This window comes from Salvelinus alpinus, chromosome 18 (genome assembly GCF_045679555.1).
Source record: "Salvelinus alpinus chromosome 18, SLU_Salpinus.1, whole genome shotgun sequence".
In the NCBI taxonomy this organism is placed as follows: domain Eukaryota; kingdom Metazoa; phylum Chordata; class Actinopteri; order Salmoniformes; family Salmonidae; genus Salvelinus; species Salvelinus alpinus.
Genome location: NC_092103.1, coordinates 20,378,795 through 20,399,313, shown reverse-complemented (window position 1 = coordinate 20,399,313; position 20,519 = coordinate 20,378,795). Strand labels below are relative to the sequence as shown.

At 44.9% G+C, this 20,519-nt stretch overlaps 1 protein-coding gene across 8 annotated transcripts in view; it reads left to right on the top strand.

Annotated features, from left to right (window-relative positions):
* Positions 1 to 20,519, top strand: part of nup214 (nucleoporin 214) — an 88,466-nt gene that overhangs the window by 28,592 nt on the left and 39,355 nt on the right. For all 8 annotated transcript variants that reach the window (XR_011668782.1, XR_011668784.1, XR_011668783.1 and 5 more), the window contains exons 13-29: positions 59 to 198; positions 1,881 to 1,969; positions 2,100 to 2,183; positions 4,976 to 5,125; positions 5,391 to 5,549; positions 5,726 to 5,829; positions 5,925 to 6,125; positions 6,330 to 6,415; positions 6,509 to 6,592; positions 6,699 to 6,986; positions 7,218 to 7,385; positions 8,067 to 8,175; positions 12,979 to 13,057; positions 13,901 to 13,973; positions 14,233 to 14,332; positions 14,466 to 14,515; positions 14,688 to 16,226. Coding sequence is in view for 5 of the 8 variants with exons in the window: in XM_071350609.1 (XP_071206710.1) it covers positions 59 to 198; positions 1,881 to 1,969; positions 2,100 to 2,183; positions 4,976 to 5,125; positions 5,391 to 5,549; positions 5,726 to 5,829; positions 5,925 to 6,125; positions 6,330 to 6,415; positions 6,509 to 6,592; positions 6,699 to 6,986; positions 7,218 to 7,385; positions 8,067 to 8,175; positions 12,979 to 13,057; positions 13,901 to 13,973; positions 14,233 to 14,332; positions 14,466 to 14,515; positions 14,688 to 16,226 (3,503 nt within the window). In the remaining 3 variants the exon portion in view is untranslated. The remainder of the gene's footprint in view (positions 1 to 58; positions 199 to 1,880; positions 1,970 to 2,099; positions 2,184 to 4,975; positions 5,126 to 5,390; positions 5,550 to 5,725; positions 5,830 to 5,924; positions 6,126 to 6,329; positions 6,416 to 6,508; positions 6,593 to 6,698; positions 6,987 to 7,217; positions 7,386 to 8,066; positions 8,176 to 12,978; positions 13,058 to 13,900; positions 13,974 to 14,232; positions 14,333 to 14,465; positions 14,516 to 14,687; positions 16,227 to 20,519) is intronic.

Here is a 20,519-nt window from a genome sequence, read left to right as displayed (position 1 = left end):
CTGACTTAGATATTTGTTGGCTGGCTTAGCTAGATATGCTTATGTTTCTGTCTCTCAGATTCCTGACAGTAGAGACCCCTGCTGCAGCTCCAGCCTCCCAGCCCTTCTCCTTCAACTCCACACCCAAAGCTGCCTTCTCTGAGCCCAGCAGCCATTCCGCTCCTCTGCCCATAGTCACCAAGTCTGCAGCCATGCCAGGTAAGGAGAATAATAAGCTTTGTTTATACAGCATAATTCATACAGCTGTACAGTGCCTTCAGAAAGTATTCATACCCCTTGACTTATTCCATATTTTGTTACAGCCTGAATTTAAAATTGATTAAAGTATAAACATGTTTTCACCCATATACACACAATACCCCATAATGACAAAGTGAAAACATGTTTTTAGAAATGTTAGCAAATTTATTGAAAATGTAATTTACATACGTATTCACACCCCTGAGTCAATAGTTTGTATGAGTATTACTGGTTGGTAGGTGATCAAATACTTATGTCATGCAATAAAATGCTAATTAATTACTTAAAAATCATACAATGTGATTTTCTGGATTTTTGTTTTAGATTCCGTCTCTCACAGTTGAAGTGTACCTATGATAAAAATTACAGACCTCTACATGCTTTGTAAGTAGGAAAACCTGCAAAATCTGCAGTGTTTCAAATACTTGTTCTCCCCACTGTATATCCACAGTAAAACGAGTCCTATATCGACATAACGAAAGGCCGCTCAGCAAGGAAGAAGCCACTGCTCCAAAATCGCCATAAAAAAGCCTGACTCTACAGTTTGCAACTGCACATGGGGACAAAGATCGTACTTTTGGGAGAAATGTCCTCTGTTCTGATGAAACAAAAATAGAACTGTTTGGCCATAATGACCATCGTTATGTTTGGAGGAAAAAGGGGGATGCTTGCAAGCCGAAGAACACCCTCTCAGCCATGAAGCACGGGGGGTGACAGCATCATGCTGTGGGGGTGCTTTGCTGCAGGAGGGACTGGTGCACTTCACAAAATAGATGGCATCATGAGGAAGAGAAATTATGTGGATATATTGAAGCAAAATGTCAAGACATCAGTCAGGAAGTTAAAGCTTGGTCGCAAATGGGTCTTCCAAATGGACAATGACCCCAAGCATACTTCCAAAGTTGTGGCAAAATGGCTTAAGGCTACTAAAGTCAAGGTATTGGAGTGGCCATCATAAAGCCCTGACCTCAATCCCATCAAATTTGTGGGCAGAACTGAAAAAGCGTGTGCGAGCAAGAATGCCTACAAACCTGACTCAGTTACACCAGCTCTGTCAGGAGGAATGGACCAACATTCACCCAACTTATTGTGGGAAGCTTGTGGAAGGCTACCCGAAACGTTTGACCCAAGTTAAACAATTTGAAGGCAATGCTACAAAATACCTATTGAGTGTATGTAAACTTCTGACCCACTGGGAATGTGATGAAAGAAATAAAAGCTGAAATAAATAATTCTCTCTACTATTATTCTGATATTTCACAATCTTAAAATAAAGTGGTGATCCTAACTGACCTAAAACAGGGAATATTTACATACATTAAATGTCAGGAATTGTGAAAACCTGAGTTTAAATGTATTTGGCTAAGGTGTATGTAAACTTCCGACTTCAACTGTACATTTGCACCCCAAAAATGTGACATGTTTTCACTTTGACATTATGGGGTATTGTGTGTGGTGGGTGAGATTAAATAAATCTATTTGAATCTATTTTGAGTTCAGGCTGTAACATAACAGCATGTGGTGAAAAGTCAAGGGGTATGAATCATTTCTGAAGGCACTGTACTTATTTTTTCAACATTAGCATCTTTATTGTTTTGGTTTGTGATATTGTTGATATCCATTCTGTCTTTCTGTTTCAGGCACAGTCCGCCCAGTCAAAACCAGTACACCCCCCACGGTTGTACAGAAATCTTCCCCAGCCACCCAGACAAGTGCACCCACTCCACAGGTACTAAAACATAATCTGTCTTTTCAAATAAATAAGATATTAGACCAACAATCAATTTCTTGTAGTTCAGGTCATAATAGTAGAGACAAATGCAGTGTCTAGAGTCAACTGTCTGTTTGCCGTCCTCTAGGTAGCGCTGAGTGTGAATGCCCTTGAAAGGCAGCTGCAGCAGAGGAAGGACTCAGACCCAGTCATGGCTGGAATACTGGAGGAGGTAACAGATTCATCCAGTAGTATTTCTCTCAAACTACTGCTACTTAATTACTATGAATCCTATTTATTATCATAACCACACACATTCAGTGGAGTTAACCCACAAAGGAATCGAACCCAGCACCATGCTCCAACCAATTTACACTATATGGGTCTTGCTATAAATAATGGGTCTAATGGGTGACGTTGGTATAAACATTTCAAAATGCTTTGAAATGACAACAAAACTTTTTTTTTTAGGCAGTTCCACTTGTGTACTTGGGGGAATATGTTTGCAAATTGGCCCATAATTCCACTTTTACAACATGGGCCTAGGACTATACATCCTTTAAGCAGGGTTCATACAGACTTTTAGCGATTCGTTTTTTTTTTTTTTTTCAAGCTCTTAATTAATATTTTCAAGGACCTCAATGTTATACAATTGTATAATTTATATAATTGTACGTATGGCCTAATATAGAACGCCCCCCCCCCCCCCAAAAAAAAAGGTATGCAAAGGGTAGGCCTTACCAATGCGTTGATATTCAAATTATTATTACATTACGAAATCTGTGAAAATAATGTCGACTTCACTAAATACACTGAAAGAAAATATGTAAACGCAACATGCAACAATTTCTAAGATTTTACTGAGTTACAGTTCATATAAGGAAATCAGTAAATAGGCCTAATTTATTTATTTCAATCTATGGACTGGGAATATACAGTGCATTTGGAAAGTATTCAGACCATTGACTTTTTCCACATTTGTTACATTACAGCCTTATTATAAAATGTATTTAATAGGTTTTTTTCTTTCATCAATCTACACACAATACCCTATAAAGAAAAACGTTTTTTTGAAATATTAGCACATTTATATGACATTTACATAAGTATTCAGACCCTTTTACTCAGTACTTTGTTGAAGCACCATTGGCAGCAATTACAGCACACCTGTATTTGGGGAGTTTCTCTCATTGTTTTCTGCAGATCCCCTCAAGCTCTGTCAGGTTGGATGGGGAGCGTCGCTGCACAGTTATATTCAGGTCTCTCCAGAGATGTTCAATCGTGTTCAAGTCCAGGCTCTAGCTGGGCCACTCAAGGACATTCAGAGACTTGTCCCGAAGCCACTACTGCGTTGTCTTGGCTGTTTAGGGTCGTTGTCCTGACCTCTTGTCTGAGGTCCTGAGCACTCTGGAGCAGGTTTTCATCAAGGTTCTCTCTGTACTATGCTCCATTTGTCTTTCCCTCGATCCTGACTAGTCTCCTAGCCCCTGCCACTGAAAAACTTTCCCAGAGCATGATGCTGTCACCAACATGCTTCACAGTATGGATGGTGCCAGGTTTCCGCCAGACGTGATGCCTGGCCAAAGAGTTCTATTTTGGTTTCATCAGACCAGAGAATCTTGTTTCTTATGGTCTGAGAGTCCTTTAGGTGCCTTTTGGCAAGCTCCAAGCAGGCTGTCATTTGCCTTTTACTGAGGAGTGGCTTCCGTTTGGCCACTCTACCATAAAGGCCTGAATGGTGGAGTGCTCAGAGATGGTTGTCCTTCTGGACAGATCTCCCATCTCCATAGAGGAACTCTGGAGCTCTGTCAGAGGTTCTTGGTCACCTCCCTGACCAAGACCCTTCTCCCCTGATTGCTCAGTTTGGCTGGGCGGCCAGCTCTAGGGAGAGTCTTGGTGGTTCCAAACTCCTTCCATATAAGAATGATGGAGGCCACTGTTCTTGGGGATCTTCAATGCTGCAGAAAGGTTTTGGTACCCTTGCCCAGATTTTTGCCTCGGTACAATTCTGTCTTGGAGCTCTACGTACAAGTCCTTTGACCTCATGGCTTGGTTTTTGCTCTGACGTGCACTGTCAACTGTGGGTCCTTATATAGACGTGTGTGTCTTTACAAATCATGTCCAGTCAATTGAATTTACCACAAGTGGACTCCAATAAAGTTGTGGAAACATCTCAAGGATGATCAATGGAAACAGGATGCACCTGAGATCAGTTTCACATCTCATAGCAAAGGGTCTGAATACTTATATAAGGTGTTTCTATTATTTTTCATAAATGTGCAAACATTTCTAAAAACCTGTTTTAGCTTTCTCATTATGGGCTATTGTATGTAGATTGAGGACATGTTTTATTTAATCCATTTTAGAATAAGGCTGTAATGCAACAAAATGTGGAAAAGGGGAAGGGGTCTGAATACTCTTAAGGAAATGCACTGTAGATATCCATCTGTTGGCCACAGAAACCGTAACCTATGGGTATGGATCAGAAAACCAGTCAATACCAGGTGTGACCACCATTTGCTTCATGCAGCACGACACCTCTTCTTCAAATATACTTTATTAGGCAGTTGATTGTGCCCTGTGTAATGTTGTCCAACTCCTCTTCAATGGCTGTACTAAGTTGCTTGATATTGGCAGGAACTAGAACACAATGTCATACACATCGATCCAGAGCATCCCAAACGAGCTCAATGGGTGACATGTCTGGTGAGTATGCAGGCCATGAAAGAACTGGAACATTTTCAGCATCCAGGAATTGTGTACAGATCTTTGCGACATGGGGCTGTGCATTATCATGCTGAAACATGAGGTGATTGTGGCAGATGAATGGCACGACAATGGGCTTCAGGATCTCGTCACAGTATCTTTGTGCATTCAAATTGCCATCGATAAAAAATAAAATGGCAGATTATCAACAGCTGTAAGAAGTTGTCCAGTGTAGGAAATCCTCACATGTACACGAGTTTATAGAAAGACCCATATGGATGAACCATGGTAGCTTCATGCTGGTTGTGTTCCTCTCAGATCGCCCACTTCCAGAAGGAGTTGGATGACCTGAAGGCACGCAGCCACAAGGCAGACTTCAGAGTGGGCACCACAGAGGAGATGAAGGAGCTGAGGAAGGAGTCTGAGGACCTCCACGTCTTCATCCTGGAGATCAAAGACACCACTGAGGTACAGTACGGATTTAATTTCATTTGATTAGATGTGATTATTTCAGAGATAAGGCCTGCATGAGTCAGAATATGAAGCTCTGTGTAGTTGCCATTGTACCCAGTTGTGTCAAATTCTAAGTAATCAGTTGCATTCACGTGGCCCATGAACTCACACCCCCTGGTGTTGCCAGGTCTATGACAACAAAATGAGCCATTTCAACTTAAGTACAACCACCTAGACCTCATAGGCTCTTACCATGTGTATGTGTGCTTGTTCTCCCCAGTCTCTCCATGGGGACATCAGCACTCTGAAGACCACCATGCTGGAGGGCTTTGCCGGGGCGGAGGACGCAAAGGCCCAGAGTGAGCTCAACAGACACCGTGGCTACCTGCAGCTGCTGTACAAGAAACCACTGGACCCACGCAGTGAAGACCAACTCAAGGTAAGCCTCTGGATAGATAAGGAATGGATGGTTAGATGTGTATATCGAACATCTATCATTCCTCAGGGTGGATGTGGTAGAAATGGCAAAAGCAGAACACTATTGAAAATAATTCACCGTGTAGAAGACTTTTTGTAGGACGGTCATTTATTTTGGGGTTTTCTCCCCATGACCAGGAGATTCGCAGGCTGTACCAGTATGTAAAGTTTGCTGTGGAGGATGTTAACGACGTGTTGGACCTGGAGTGGGAGAAACATCTGGAGAAGAAGAAGAAACAGAAGTGAGTGAGAATTCTCTTTCACTTCCTATGTCAATTGTCATTGTATGTTTCCTTTCTAACCAGTTTCCTCTGTGGTACTCCTCTGTCTCTCCCAGACACATGATTGTCCCAGAGAGGGAGGCTCTATTCACAGCCTTGGCCAACAACCTGGACATCATCAACCAGCAGAAGCAGAGACTGGACACACTGGTCAAAGACCTCCATGCCCTGCGGCTCTACAACAAGACTGCAGCCTGGAGCACTCCTGCCCCCAGCCAGCCCTGCCAGCCTGCTGCTACCACCCCCACTGAACAGGGGTATGTACAAGGGTGTATACCTGAAATACAGTGGGAAGATTTATTGTAGCATGAGGATCTGTTCAGAGGCAGTAAGTATTTTTATTTATTTTTTATGTCAAATTTTTCACTGGGGTATGTGTGTTGCAAAGTAGTGTTTTTTTTTTTAATGCATAGTGGTTTAAAAATCAATGGTCACTTATGAATTACCTCTGTGTTTACTAGTTTGGACAACGAGCTGGAGAGTTTGAGGGATGCACTCCTGAAAGCCAGTCTGGAGACCATTCCCAAGACCACCTCGAAATCGCCAGGCAAAATACTTACATTTTCCAACACGTGTCTCACTGTGTTAACTATTGTGCTTGAGTGATGTAAATGTAATTTGACTCCTTCAACTTCTGCAGCCAAAATGTCTCCGATGAAGCAGTCTCAGCTGCGTAACTTTCTCTCCAAGAGGCAGACACCACCAGTCCGCTCCACCGCTCCAGGTATTCCCAACACCAACACACAGAACACAGTGACCAGTACTGAGCAGTGAAGTATAAGTAACGTGTGGTGTTTACCCCTCCTGATTGTTCTCTATCTTTCCCCCAGCCAACCTGTCCCGCTCGGCCTTCCTCTCTCCCAAATACTACGCGGACCTGGACGATGTGAGCTCCACCTCCTCCCTGTCTCAGGCCCTGGACCCAGACTACTCCCATTATTTTGCGGAGGAAGAACCAGAGCCTGAGCCTGCCCCCCTCCCCATGCTCCCCCTCTCTATGCCCCGCCACCCCACGGTGGTACGCACCCCCTCCATAGCCCCGGGGTTTGGGGCCATCCAGTCCACTCCCTTCAGCAAGGTGCGCCAAGGCCTGGGCCTCAGCCCCATCATGAGCCCAGGTAGGAAACTATTGAGCTTATTTGACTTTTATTTAACCAGGTTTGTCGGAGAACAACAGGTAATACAACTTTGCTGTTGTGTAGTAGTATGTCATTTATATTGTATGTTTTACCCTCTAGTATCAACCTTCAGGACACAGAGAGGACAGCCAACCTTATGTCAAAGTGCTGTACTATGTGGTTTTAAGAGAGCTATTCTGTAGTACAGTAAGTCATCAAATTATTCTCTAGTTCCAACCAATAAGATCAACATGGGAGGTGCCGACAGCACGGCACTAGCCACTAAGACGGTGAAGCACGGAGCCCCGCCTACTGAGAAGGCCACGCCCGTTCCGCTTCCTGCCCAACAGGCTGCTGCGAAAGCCGCTTTCCTCAGACAAATGGCCAATCAGAAACCAGGTAGGCGGGTTGCAGTTAATGGGAAGTACATTGCATTTGTGACCGTTTTTCCGTCACTGTAACAACATACAACGTTGCCTTGAGACAGTATGAAATCGATTGACTTTTTTTTTTTTTTGCTCTGCAAAGGACATGGGGGGGATCTGTTTCTGTGTTGGGTGACCATGTTAGGCTATGTTACCATAACAGTATAACTTTCTAGTTTAAAAAAAGAACAAGCTAGGAAGAAACTTTTATTGTTAATCTCACTACATTTAAAACAGTTTGAAGACACTCAGATTAAGAGACCGGTAGAGCTTCTATTCTGCTCACTGTCGGTTCACTTTGAACAGTAAAACTCAATGCTATGTTCATACTCAGACACCAGGGGGAGACAAAGACCTCAGGATCAGAGGTGAACTGACAGCCTCTTGACTTTACTATGCAGAATAATGGTTGACAATAGTTTAAATAAATTAATGTAATAATTAAATGTATTGATTAAACAGTACTTTTAAAGTTTTCATCAATTGAGACTACTCGTCTGAATATAGTGTACATCAGTCTGTTGGTAGCCCAAAATAACATGACCGGTATGATTCGAATTGATTGAATGAAAAGGTGACAAAATATGTGCGTCTGGTTGTCCAAATGTCAGTTGTAATGACAAATTGTCATTGACGTTTCTTTGTGGTCAACCAGCAGTCAGTGGCTCTCTGACAGAGTCCACCCTGAAGACTGTTCCCCAGGTGGTCAACGTACAGGAGCTCAATGACAGAGGATCGCCACTGCCTGTCTCCACTGTGATCAGGTAATCCTTCATCATCATCAATATTACTATCCCTCTTCATCAGGGCGTCACCTTGGGCCTACGCTCAAGAATGCTTGGCACCTTTTCTGATTACAATTCCCAAAAAGTAGAAAGGACATTAAATTAAACAAACTATTATGTAGATAAGAAATGTGTAGACAGTGAATACATTTCATTAGGAACGAGCTGAGTGGGTCCTATCTAATATCTATAACCTACCGTCCACATAACTACTGTACACAGCAGCTTTCTTGTTTGTTTTTGTTTGTCTAATTTAAAAACTTCTGTGTGCTGCAGTGTTAGGGTCTGCTGACAGTGCTGTGACCCTCATTGAGCCCCTCAGGGTCTGCCACAATGACTGTCTCTTTTAAAAAATATATTTTAAAAAGTCACGGAAATACAAAGTCTCTGTAGTCTAATAAGCGTAAGGTGTACAGTATATACTGTATTTGAGTTTGAACCATGCAGGGTCTTCTGATAGGCAAAGCTTTAAAATGAGGTTCTGCTGAGTGCCACATTACTCTATGGAGGGAGAGAGGGGTTATCGCTATTTTAGCTTGGCGAGGCACATTTACAATGACTCGCTGATGCAGAAAGAGACAGCTACACACACAAATAAGCGCAATAGAAAGAACAGTGTGAGCGGGTGTGCTGTACAGACAGTGACAGAACTAGACTGGTGCGGCATGAAGGGTCCATGTGTGTGGGGGATGGGCACACACATGGGCAATGGACTATGTTATAAAGTGTGTGTGTGGGTGAGTTTACGTCCTGAGGGACGAGAGCCCACTTCAGCACTAGCCTATGCTATTTGTGTGGTTGTGTGTGTGGGGCTGCATACTGTACGTCAGTGTACAGTGTGAGTGGTTCCCAACGATGCAGAGAGAATTATTTTACAAATGATATAACACAAGGGAAAAAATACACAATGAGTAACGATAACTTGGTTATATACACGAGGTACCAGTACTGAGTGGATGTGCAGGGGTACGAGGTAATTGAAGTAGATATGTACCTACTGTAGGTAGGAATAAAGTGACTAGGCAACAGGATAGATAATAAACAGAAACAGCAGCGTATGTGATGAGTCAAGAGTTAGTGGAAAAACAGTCGATGCAGATAGTCCAGGTAGCTATTTAGTTAACTATTTAACTATGTAGCACTAAATAGTCACTGCCATTGGTGATAAAAGGGCTGTTGATGACAGCTGTGCATGTCATGTCAATTCCAGAGTGACTAAGGGGCGCCAGGATGGACAGATGTTGGCAGCAGGTACAGCCCTGTATTCCTGTTCCCATAAAGTGACAGAGGGAGAATGTCATCGTCCCCAATGTCACAGTCAGACTGGAGGGAGAGGGGCTCTTTAATTGGTACCGTCAGCAGTTTCTGTTTTTATAATAAATGTTCTTGGGGGGAAAGGAAAGTTCATTTTATGCTTAAGTGCAGATAAGAGATAAATGCACACGTTCTGCTCTTTGTAGATAATATCTGGTATTTGGGAATTAAATTGTTTGACTGCATCAAATGTCAGTTTATTCAGAGGACCTTCCTTGCTTAATAGAGTTTTGAATAGTTGTTATTCTTACATTTGAGTGTGAAATGCACTTTACCCATCATCCTTATCTAGGGAGATCCTCTTTCTCTCTTAGTCTCACCCTGGTACCTTATTTTTCCCCATGGCATCACATTAAATCACCCATAGCTAATAGTCACCCATAGCAACCGGTCTGATTACTTCTCAGACGAGTTATATGCAGGAACAGCCATTTACTAATCCCATATCCCCAGCCTGTCCTGTCTTCACTGCAGTAGTGTTGTCCTGCCCCAGCCATGGTGTGGAACTGGGGGGACAGTATAGATTATCAGAGGCGCTGCTGCCAGCCAGATGCCAACTGCCAACATCCGGGCGGAGAATGGGATTTGGTGTATGGGGGAAAACACAGCCGCAGCAGTATAGGGTTTTCTCTCACACAACTTCTCTCTCTCACTCCTCTGTCTTTTCTGTCCTCCGCTCTCCCATTCTTTCCCTGTCTCTCTCTTTCGTGTCACATCTGTCATCTAATGCCCTTTTACACACACACACACACACACACACACACACACACACAACATGACTTAAACAGAGCAGAACACCTCAAAGCATATAGCCAGCTGTAGCATCCTTCCTATTAAGATTTACTTCAATTAATTCATTTCATTTTATCCGTGGGTGGTCTTTACATTTCTAGGCTTCAGTGGCTGTGTGATAGAGTTATAGTGTGTTAGCAGCAGGAACATTGCACTGGAGTGGGTGGTCACTGGTGCCTGGCCTAGCCTGCCTGGCAGTGATAAAGCCGGCCAAGTTGTAAACCTAGACTGATACATGGCAGTGCTTCTAAATGTCTGTTGGTGCCAGGTTACAGTGCGTGTGTGTGTGTGCGAGTGTATGTGCGAGTGTGTGTGCGAGTGTGTTTGTGCTTGACCTCTAGTACCTAGGAAACAGCAGACAACAGCAGAGCTCTCTCCCATCTCTCTGAGTTAATGCATGGGTAAGGCCTGCAACTTTGATGGAGAGACACTGAATAATTGACAGTGTGTGTTGCTGACCCAAGGCGATAGGTCCACACTGCACAAGGGGAGTGGTCAACACACAGACACCGCTCACCAAACGGACATGTTTGTAACTATGGAAATGTTGTAGCAAAGAGAACTTGGCCCTGTTCCTAAACAACTCCTAGCCCCCGCCTTTGCAGATCTGAAAGAAAAAGATGGGTATAAGCAAAATGGGGTGTTCAAATTGAAAACCATTTTGCTTACACCTTTCCAATTCCTGCAGTGTGTGGAGCTCTGTTGTGTTTGAGTAGTTCTAAAATGTATAGCTTGCTTCACTGTTTGTTGACTACTACTACTGTTATGTAGGCTACTCCGGTTCCTGCACAGTACTGGCTGATGGGGAGAGCCTGCACTACCTCTTTCTCCCTGGGGGGGGCCCTGTTGTCAATGTGATTTCAGTGGCCATTCTTGGCCTGACTTGGGCATGCTTGAGTAAGTAGGGGCTCAAGATGACAGCATTGGTACCTCACAGTTCAAACTCATCAACTTTTGATTAAACCTGTCACAGGTTCAGCCGTTACTTTACACTACACATCCTCCTCTGTCTGCTAACTCACTGGCCTTAGCGGCTTACATCTGTAGTGGAAGATCTAGGATCTGTAGCACTTCCCATTAGCTTTTTGATCACCTCTTATCTGTCAGGTCTGTTCAGTGTGCCTGTTTCTTCTTTTGTTTAGTGCTTAGGCCATTTCTTCAACACACACATTCCTTTTGTGTGTGTGTGTGTGTCTGTGCGTGTGCGTATTGATCGATGCGGGCTGCCCAAGGCCCTGTGGTGATGCGGTGCTCATACTGATGCAGCACTGAGACGGCCGTGAGTAGAGTTGCTGATGAGCGGAGTAATCATCCCCAGCTCTGCCACCTGCTCTGTGCCCCCTCATCCAGAACTAGCCACACACACACACAACAAGAACCACCAGACAGACACCCACATTGAAAGAACCACTAAACACACACTTAACCCAAATATTATGCATCTATACACATACATACTCATCACCACTACCTACCTCATAGGAAACACACAGTCACTTTACCAGAGAGAAGATCCACTATGTCCCTAGTCAGGTTGATGTCCCTAGTACAGCAGTTCTCTGATGTGGAGTCATAGCTTATTGGAGGTGAGTCCATCACATGAGACGAGAGCAATCAGCCCTGGTTTGTGTATGTGGGCCTGAGCCGAGAGAAACAGACTCCAGCTAGACGGCTTTATCAGGTCACTGCCTCCATCGCATCTGATTCACTGCCGGCAGAGGCTAGCAATCTGAGTGCATCTCTCTCGCCATCCCCCACGGCACTCACTGCCCCAATCTCCCTCTCTTTTATCACCTCTCTCACAAACAGCTCCCTCTCTGTCCTCTATCTCCCTCCCTCTTCATCTTTAGTTCTCCCATGCCTCTCTCCCAATCGGTCACTGTCTGCCATGCTCTCTTTCCTTCTCTGCCCTCTTCCAATGTCTTTGCCTCCCTATCTCACCCTCTCGCTTGTTCTCTAACCCTCTGCTCCCTCCCCCTGTGTCTCTGAGAGGATGAAATTGATGGTCCTCTCTCTCCAAGGCCTCGCTCCTCTATTGTGATGCGGTTGAATATTTTGGCAGGATTCTCCCTGGGGCCATTTTCCAAATTAGCCTTGCTCACAATAACGAGTCCACCACAGCCAGACAGTCTGATAGGTGGCTTATTTTAGAGATGCGTTCCCCAGCCAGTCAGTCCCTCAGACACAACACTGGGCCTGTATTGTGTCCATCCACGCCAGTATGGTTTTGGTTCAGTTGTCTATAGTCTGTCCGTGGCAGTGGTTGATGTTGAAGAATAATTAGTAAAGCAGTGCAGGTCTATTGTTCTATGTCTTCTGTATTCTATTCACTACTGTAGATATCGTACATGGCCTTGGCTTTTGTCTGGGATGAGACTATCCTTGGGTTATGCAGCGTGTTTGCAGATGGGGCAGTAAATTATAGGCTGATGTAAAGCGCTGACGCACACACTCACACACCCCAATTAATCACTTGTTGCGTGAATGGCAATCACACCTCAGTTGTAAGTATGTGCATGTCTCCTCATCACTGACTTGCATTCGTTAACTTTCGGAAAGCAATTCCTGATGAAGTGGAGGAGATGAGAAATTAGGCTGTATTTAAAATGTGATGTATGCTTTGAATCCAAGTCGTTGCGCACAGTTATTTTTATTTCCTCTTTCTCCCTCCCTCAGCTCCTCAGTCCCAGCCCCGGTCGGTCAGGTTGTTCAGCAGGTTTTGGCGACGGTGGCCAACACCAACCAGGCCAAACGAGTGAGTATCAGCAGCCCGCATGGCATCCTCCCAGCTGTCAAATCCTGTGAACTACATCACACTCCATACCTTTAAGCCAGCTGTCTGGGTATTACTAGCCAGAGGCCTCATTTCTCCCTGCTCTAAGAAAGTCAAGTCAAGGTAAAACGTCACCAACTTGCAGTCGGAACCAACTGAATACATGTGCAAGAGATATTCAGCTACAACCGGAGGCAAATGGAAGTTCAATAGAAAGTTATTGTTTATTCATAAATACCAAGGAGTTTCATCTGTGTGCTATCAGTGGCAGAATATCTCTCCTACACCCCATTTCTAAGAACTCAGCAACTCTGTGTAGTTACTGGAGTTCCAGTGTAGTTGGCTGGGCTGCGTTGTTATGGGTTAGAGTGCACAGGGCTGTGAAATGCCCCAGGTTCCTCCCATGTCCCAGCGGTGGATTGATACAAGTGGCAACTGGGTGGGAACTGAATCATACAGGGGAACTCTCACACATATCACACCCCATTCCGAACAAGGTTCAAGTTTATGGGATGACCCAAGCACTCATGACGCATTGCCTACACACCGATACACTCACAGAAAAAACACAGAATATGTTAACACTAAAACACTGTTTTGTGATAAACAGTATCCGAAGTCTGAGTAGTGAGATTAACTAAATTACATTTTGCTTTTATTTATGTTAAACATGAAAGTAGATTTTGGGGTTCTCTAAAATAACATGGATTTTTCATTTTTGGGGGCTATTTTTTACCTTATTTTCACCCTCTTTGTTAGTAGTTATTTTTGAAGCCTTGGCAAAGAGAGACGTTTAAACTGTCCTTCTGTTGTTCTTCTTGTCAGAATTCTACTCAAGGCATACTGAAGGTGTCCGCTGAGAGTGTCTGCTCAGCTTCCCCCCAGGGTTTTGTGTTTGGTAAGTACACACTGTAAAGATGAGATGTTTTAGATGCTCATCACATCAAAACATGCTGGGAAACACCTTCCACCTAGAGTTGATGTATTTTTCCCAGGGTTTTTATATACTAGAAATCTACAAAATATCTGAGTGAACCATTCATACATTACATCCATTTGATTACATTCCGTACGTTACATATTTGATTAGCTCTTAGTATAAAAAGGTGTACTGAACCTAATTATCATGCTTAATTTAATGCCTCCTTCTCTCCCAGGCGGACCCCCTAAAGCTGACGCCCTAGTCTCCCTGCCCCCCTCCAGCTCAGCCCCGTCACTGGGGGAGCAGAGCAGCAAAGCCTTCTCCTTCATCGCAGCGTGAGTCTCTGGGGTCAGGGGTCAAAGAGGGACACTTCATATCAGACCTTGATTAGAAAACAGGGAAGTTGAATAAAAGAAATAGACCAATGGCTGACTGTGTTTTCTCATACTATATGATGCTTTTGTGCAGGTCTGCCGGGGGCTTCAGTTTCTCCTCTGCGTCCCAAGGAGCTCCACCAGGTACCTCTCTCGCTCATGCACAGCCATATATGCCACATCAGTTTTAGTAGACAGTAAAGTCAGTGTTATAGTTTGTTGAATGCCATATCAATGAAGTAATCTATTAAATCCATTAGTCGAAAGAGTTGTCTGGCATAGTTTGTAAATCTGCTGTTCATTTCTCTCTTCCCAGTAAAGGACGTGAGTAAATTCTCCTTCAGCAGCGCTGGCGGCGGCACAGGCAAGATGATGTTTGGCTCTTCTGCCGGGGAGGAACCCTTCTCCTTCACCCCCAAATCCACCTCCCCCGCACTGGTGGCCAACGGCTCCCCCACCCCTCTTCCCAGCATGTCAGGCGAGCCTGTGAGGCCCACCTCCATCACCCCCACCCTCAGAGTCGAGCCCCAGGCCCCCAAGGTGGTAGGAGGAGAGACCCTGGGGAGTTTCTCAGGTCTACGTGTGGGCCAGGGGGACGAAGAGAAGCCCTCAGCGGCCGCGTTTAGCTTTGGGCAGCCGGACAACGGAGGGGCGCTAGGGTTAGGCGCGGGGGCAGCCCAGTTTAGTTTTGGGTCGGCCCTCCAGCAAGGGAAGCTAGCCGAGGCTGCATTTGGTGAAGCGGATTCTACCCTGACAGACTTATCCAAGGCTGCATTTAAGCCTCCCGAACCTGCCGCCCTATCTGTCACTAAGCCTGTGTTCTCCACGTCAGCAGCCACCTCCTTCAACAGCCTCCTAGCAGCACCCCTCTCTTCCCCCTCAACCACCCTGGAGAAGGAGCACTCCAAAACCCCCACCCCCCCGGCAGACCCCACTCCGCCCCTAGAGCCTGCTTCCTCACAGCCCAGCCCCTCCATCAGCCCCCCTATCGCTGAGCCTGAGGTTACTACCTCCCCAGAGTCCTCAGTCACCCCTACCATCCCTGAAAAAGCCCCAACGCCCCCAGCTCCCCCCGCCACCTCTACCACCTCTTTCCCCCCTGCCTCCATCACCCCACCAGCCCAGGCAGCCCCAAGCACCACCCCAGATCCTGTCCATGAGTCCATGCCTGCCCCTGAGGCCTCACCACCCGCAATCATACCCACCCCGGAGGCCCCACCACTAGCCTACCCGGCCCCCAGCTCGGACAAACCTGGCTCCATCTTCACCCAGCCACCGGCCATCACCGCAGTTAGCACAACTATAGCGGTCACTAGTCTCATCCCGGTCATCAACACTGCAGCCCCCGCCTCCACTACCCCTACCAACTCCAACTCTGTATTTGGGCAGCCCGCTCCAGCCTCAGCGGCTGCCGGCGGCTTTGGTTCCACCGGCTTCGGGGCTCCCCCTGCTACAGGCGCAGCAGCTGGCTTCGGGAAACCCGTATTCGGACAGACAGTAGGCGGGTTTGGCCAGCCTGCTGCTAATGTAGCCGGTGGCTTCGGTTTTGGCCAGTCTGCATTTGGGGCCAACCCCGGATTTGGACAGCCTGCAGCGGCCTCCCCTGCTGCAGTTGCCAGTACCGCTGCTAGTGGAGGTGGTTTGTTTGGAGCCCTCAGTGTCAGCAATGCAAGCGGCTTTTCCTTTGGCACCCCCAGCGCCAGTACGGCCAGCAGTACGGGCACAGGCCTGTTTGGGCAGCCGAGCGCCACCCCAGCCTTCGGGCAGCAGAGTGCTGGGTTTGGACAAGGCTCTGTGTTTGGAAGCAACACCACCACTACATCTTCCACTGGTTTCAGCTTTGGACAGACTGCAGGTGAGTGTGTGTGAAAAGGCACTTATACTGGTTCCATCCTAGAATTCATCACCAATGTAGTGGATTTTCTAAGTGGCAGACAGAGTCTTATTGGAACATGGCCCGTCCCTTGGACATCACCATGACACTGTATGAGGTTGTTTTAAGCCAGTCTAGTATTTACACAGATGGCATCTCAAGCTGCCATTCTATCTCTTCTAGACTGGATTTACAATTTGTTTAGAGATCAGACAATACCTTGAATGCTTCAGGATTGGATTACCAGATTCTAGTTGATTTTGACAAATACTCTCAATTCCATATTTAGGACTACTAGACTACTATAATTTTAGCAATGGTTTGTTCACCTATACAAGCATAGCATAGGTAGGGAAATAAACAATGGGGCATCCTTGACAGTCAGAGCTGCTGCCAAAGTGTTTAAATTAATGTTTTCCTTCTGGGACTGAACAGCATCATTAGGAAAGGCGTTTATCACGGCCATTAGGATAATGCAGCTAGGAGAGGAGCCCTCTACTCTCTGATGCAGCCTCATCCAGTCCATCCATCTGGGCCTGTTAGGATCTGCTTGTACTGGCAGGCCATCCTGCTCCGTATGTCCATGGGTCATAGGTACAGACACACACATGATAACATATTTACTGTACACACACGTACACATGGATTTTGTGTTGTGGATATGTGGTAGTAGAGTAGTGGCACACACTTAATGTGTTGACAAATGTAATGGTGGTTTATTGTATATAACTGCCTCAATTTTGCTGGACCCCAGGAAGAGGGGATCCAATATAAATAAAAATAGGGACTCTGTAAACTACTATGTTGGAGGAAGTTGGCACTAAACACAGGTCTAGGTTCAGTTTTGTGTTTCACCTGGTACAGATGTGGTTAGGGTTGGGATGGTGGTTAGCTGATTCCCAATCTGTACATATAGGGGCAAGTTGGTTCTACCTTGACACTGTAACCCCCAGTATGATAAGGTTGATTAGGCTACATGCAAATTACACTACCACCAGTAATTTTCGATGTACACATTCCATGGCACATGGTTTATGAATTGATGCGCAAAACAACGCCAGATTCATAACTTCTAATTTTTTAATTTATATTACTATACAATATTCTTGCAACCAATATAATGTTATATATATGGGGGATACAATCTTCCCAGCTCTGCAGATTTTGCTGTGAGGAGGCAGAGTCATTAGATCATTTATTTTGGTACTGTCCATACGTAGCTCGTTTTTGGTCACATGTCCAGGAATGGCTGAAGAATTGCAACATTTGCCTAGAACTAACGCTGCAGATGGCAATACTGGGTGATCTGAAAAGCCATAGTCAATCAATAATAAAATCATTATTTTAGCAAAAATATATATTTTTAATTTACAATCTGTAGAAGCTATGAGAATAGAAAGTTCAGTACTTTTGTGAAGCATCACAGCACAGTTGAAAAATATATGGCAAATAGAAATCCAAAATGGATGGTGTTGAGAAATAGATGGGAGGGGTTGACTTGAGCTAAAGGGTGGGACTACGGTAATAACAAGATAACCAATGTAAAACATACGGGGTCTGTAAAATGTATATAGGTTCAGAAATGTTGTGAAATAGCACAGTTACAAATAGAAATCAAACTGGATGGACATCAGAAATAGAGGAAGGACTAAAAACAAACAAAATATATCTATTGTAAAATAGATTGTGTCTGTAAAATGTGTAATAAGATGTATAAACTGAAGGTAGAAGCCTAAGTGTTAGTGTTTATTAGTTTACTCCAATTGGGTGAAGGGTGGTAGGGTTTGCGGGGAATAATAAAGGTATATTCAAAAAAAAAGTATGTATATCTATATAGGTGTATGTACATGGATATATATATATATACAGTGGGGAGAACAAGTATTTGATACACTGCCGATTTTGCAGGTTTTCCTACTTACAAAGCATGTAGAGGTCTGTAATTTTTATCATAGGTACACTTCAACTGTGAGAGACGGAATTTAAAACAAAAATCCAGAAAATCACATTGTATGATTTTTAAGTAATTAATTCGCATTTTATTGCATGACATAAGTATTTGATACATCAGAAAAGCAGAACTTAATATTTGGTACAGAAACCTTTGTTTGCAATTACAGAGATCATACGTTTCCTGTAGTTCTTGACCAGGTTTGCACACACTGCAGCAGGGATTTTGGCCCACTCCTCCATACAGACCTTCTCCAGATCCTTCAGGTTTCGGGGCTGTCGCTGGGCAATACGGACTTTCAGCTCCCTCCAAAGATTTTCTATTGGGTTCAGATCTGGAGACTGGCTAGGCCACTCCAGGACCTTGAGATGCTTCTTACGGAGCCACTCCTTAGTTGCCCTGGCTGTGTGTTTCGGGTCGTTGTCATGCTGGAAGACCAAGCCACGACCTATCTTCAATGCTCTTACTGAGGGAAGGAGGTTGTTGGCCAAGATCTCGCGATGCATGGCCCCATCCATCCTCCCCTCAATACGGTGCAGTCATCCTGTCCCCTTTGCAGAAAAGCATCCCCAAAGAATGATGTTTCCACCTCCAAGCTTCACGGTTAGAATGGTGTTCTTGGGGTTGTACTAATCCTTCTTCTTCCTCCAAACACGGCGAGTGGAGTTTAGACCAAAAAGCTCTATTTTTGTCTCATCAGAACACATGACCTTCTCCAATTCCTCCTCTGGATCATCCAGATGGTCATTGGCAAACTTCAGACGGGCCTGGACATGCACTGGCTTGAGCAGGGGGACCTTGCGTGCGCTGCAGGATTTTAATCCATGACGGCGTAGTGTGTTACTAATGGTTTTCTTTGAGACTGTGGTCCCAGCTCTCTTCAGGTCATTGACCAGGTCCTGCCGTGTAGTTCTGGGCTGATCCCTCACCTTCCTCGTGATCATTGATGCCCCACGAGGTGAGATCTTGCATGGAGCCCCAGACCGAGGGTGATTGACCGTCATCTTGAACTTCTTCCATTTTCTAATAATTGCGCCGACAGTTGTTGCCTTCTCACCAAGCTGCTTGCCTATTGTCCTGTAGCCCATCCCAGCCTTGTGCAGGTCTACAATTTTAGCCCTGATGTCCTTACACAGCTCTCTGGTCTTGGCCATTGCGGAGAGGTTGGAGTCTGTTTGATTGAGTGTGTGGACAGGTGTCTTTTATACAGGTAACGAGTTCAAACAGGTGCAGTTAATACAGGTAATGAGTGGAGAACAGGAGGGCTTCTTAAAGAAAAACTAACAGGTCTGTGAGAGCCGGAATTCTTACTGGTTGGTAGGTGATCAAATACTTATGTCATGCAATAAAATGCGAATTAATTACTTAAAAATCATACAATGTGATTTTCTGGATTTTTGTTTTAAATTCCGTCTCTCACAGTTGAAGTGTACCTATGATAAAAATTACAGACCTCTACATGCTTTGTAAGTAGGAAAACCTGCAAAATCGGCAGTGTATCAAATACTTGTTCTCCCCACTGTATATATATATATATATATTTACCCCAAAAATATATATGGTGGATTGGAAATGATGCAGACAATTACATTGATGGAAGCAACAATCTTTCCGCATTATTAAGCTGATCCACCCCTTAAAATAAAAAAATACTCTATCACCAACCAAGTGCCATAATGATGATGAAATGAACCAAGCCCTTGTAATGTGTTTTGAAGAGATTATATACTGAACCTTTTTAATTAAGCAGAAGTGGGCTGTCAAAGTGTGGGTTTGACTGCTAGGGAAAGTAACCCAGGTCAGAGGTTAGTGTGTCCCAGACAGACCAGCAGCTGGCTGGCCTCTCTGGGTTACTGGAGTCAGTCAGATGGGGGGGGGGGGGAGTGATGGGATATGTGGGGTGGCTTTGGGTTGGAGACTGTTGGGTGGGTAAAAGGAGAGGGTGTGAACTGTGAATGTTGTCGGCGGTGTAGGCTAAGGAGTGGCAGTGGGTGAGTAAATTGGGGTGTTGGGCTGAGAGAGTTTCCCCATTCCCAGGGATTCTCTGAATTCTCCCCCGTGGCAACAGGCTGGGTTGGCTGCGAGGAGAGACAGCTGATCTCTATGTGGTACAACTCCGCAGTTACAGGACCAAGTTCACTGTGTCTGTCCAAGGGCTAAGTGTTCCCAACCAGATAGGTTAATTCTGTTTTACCTCATTGTATCTGTCTGGCCATAGGCCTACATCGCAAATAGTAGAGAGAGGCTTACATTCCATAATGTGATTACTTTTTCCTTTTATCTATACAAAGCTCTTAACATTTAATCCCCCATAATTGTTCCGG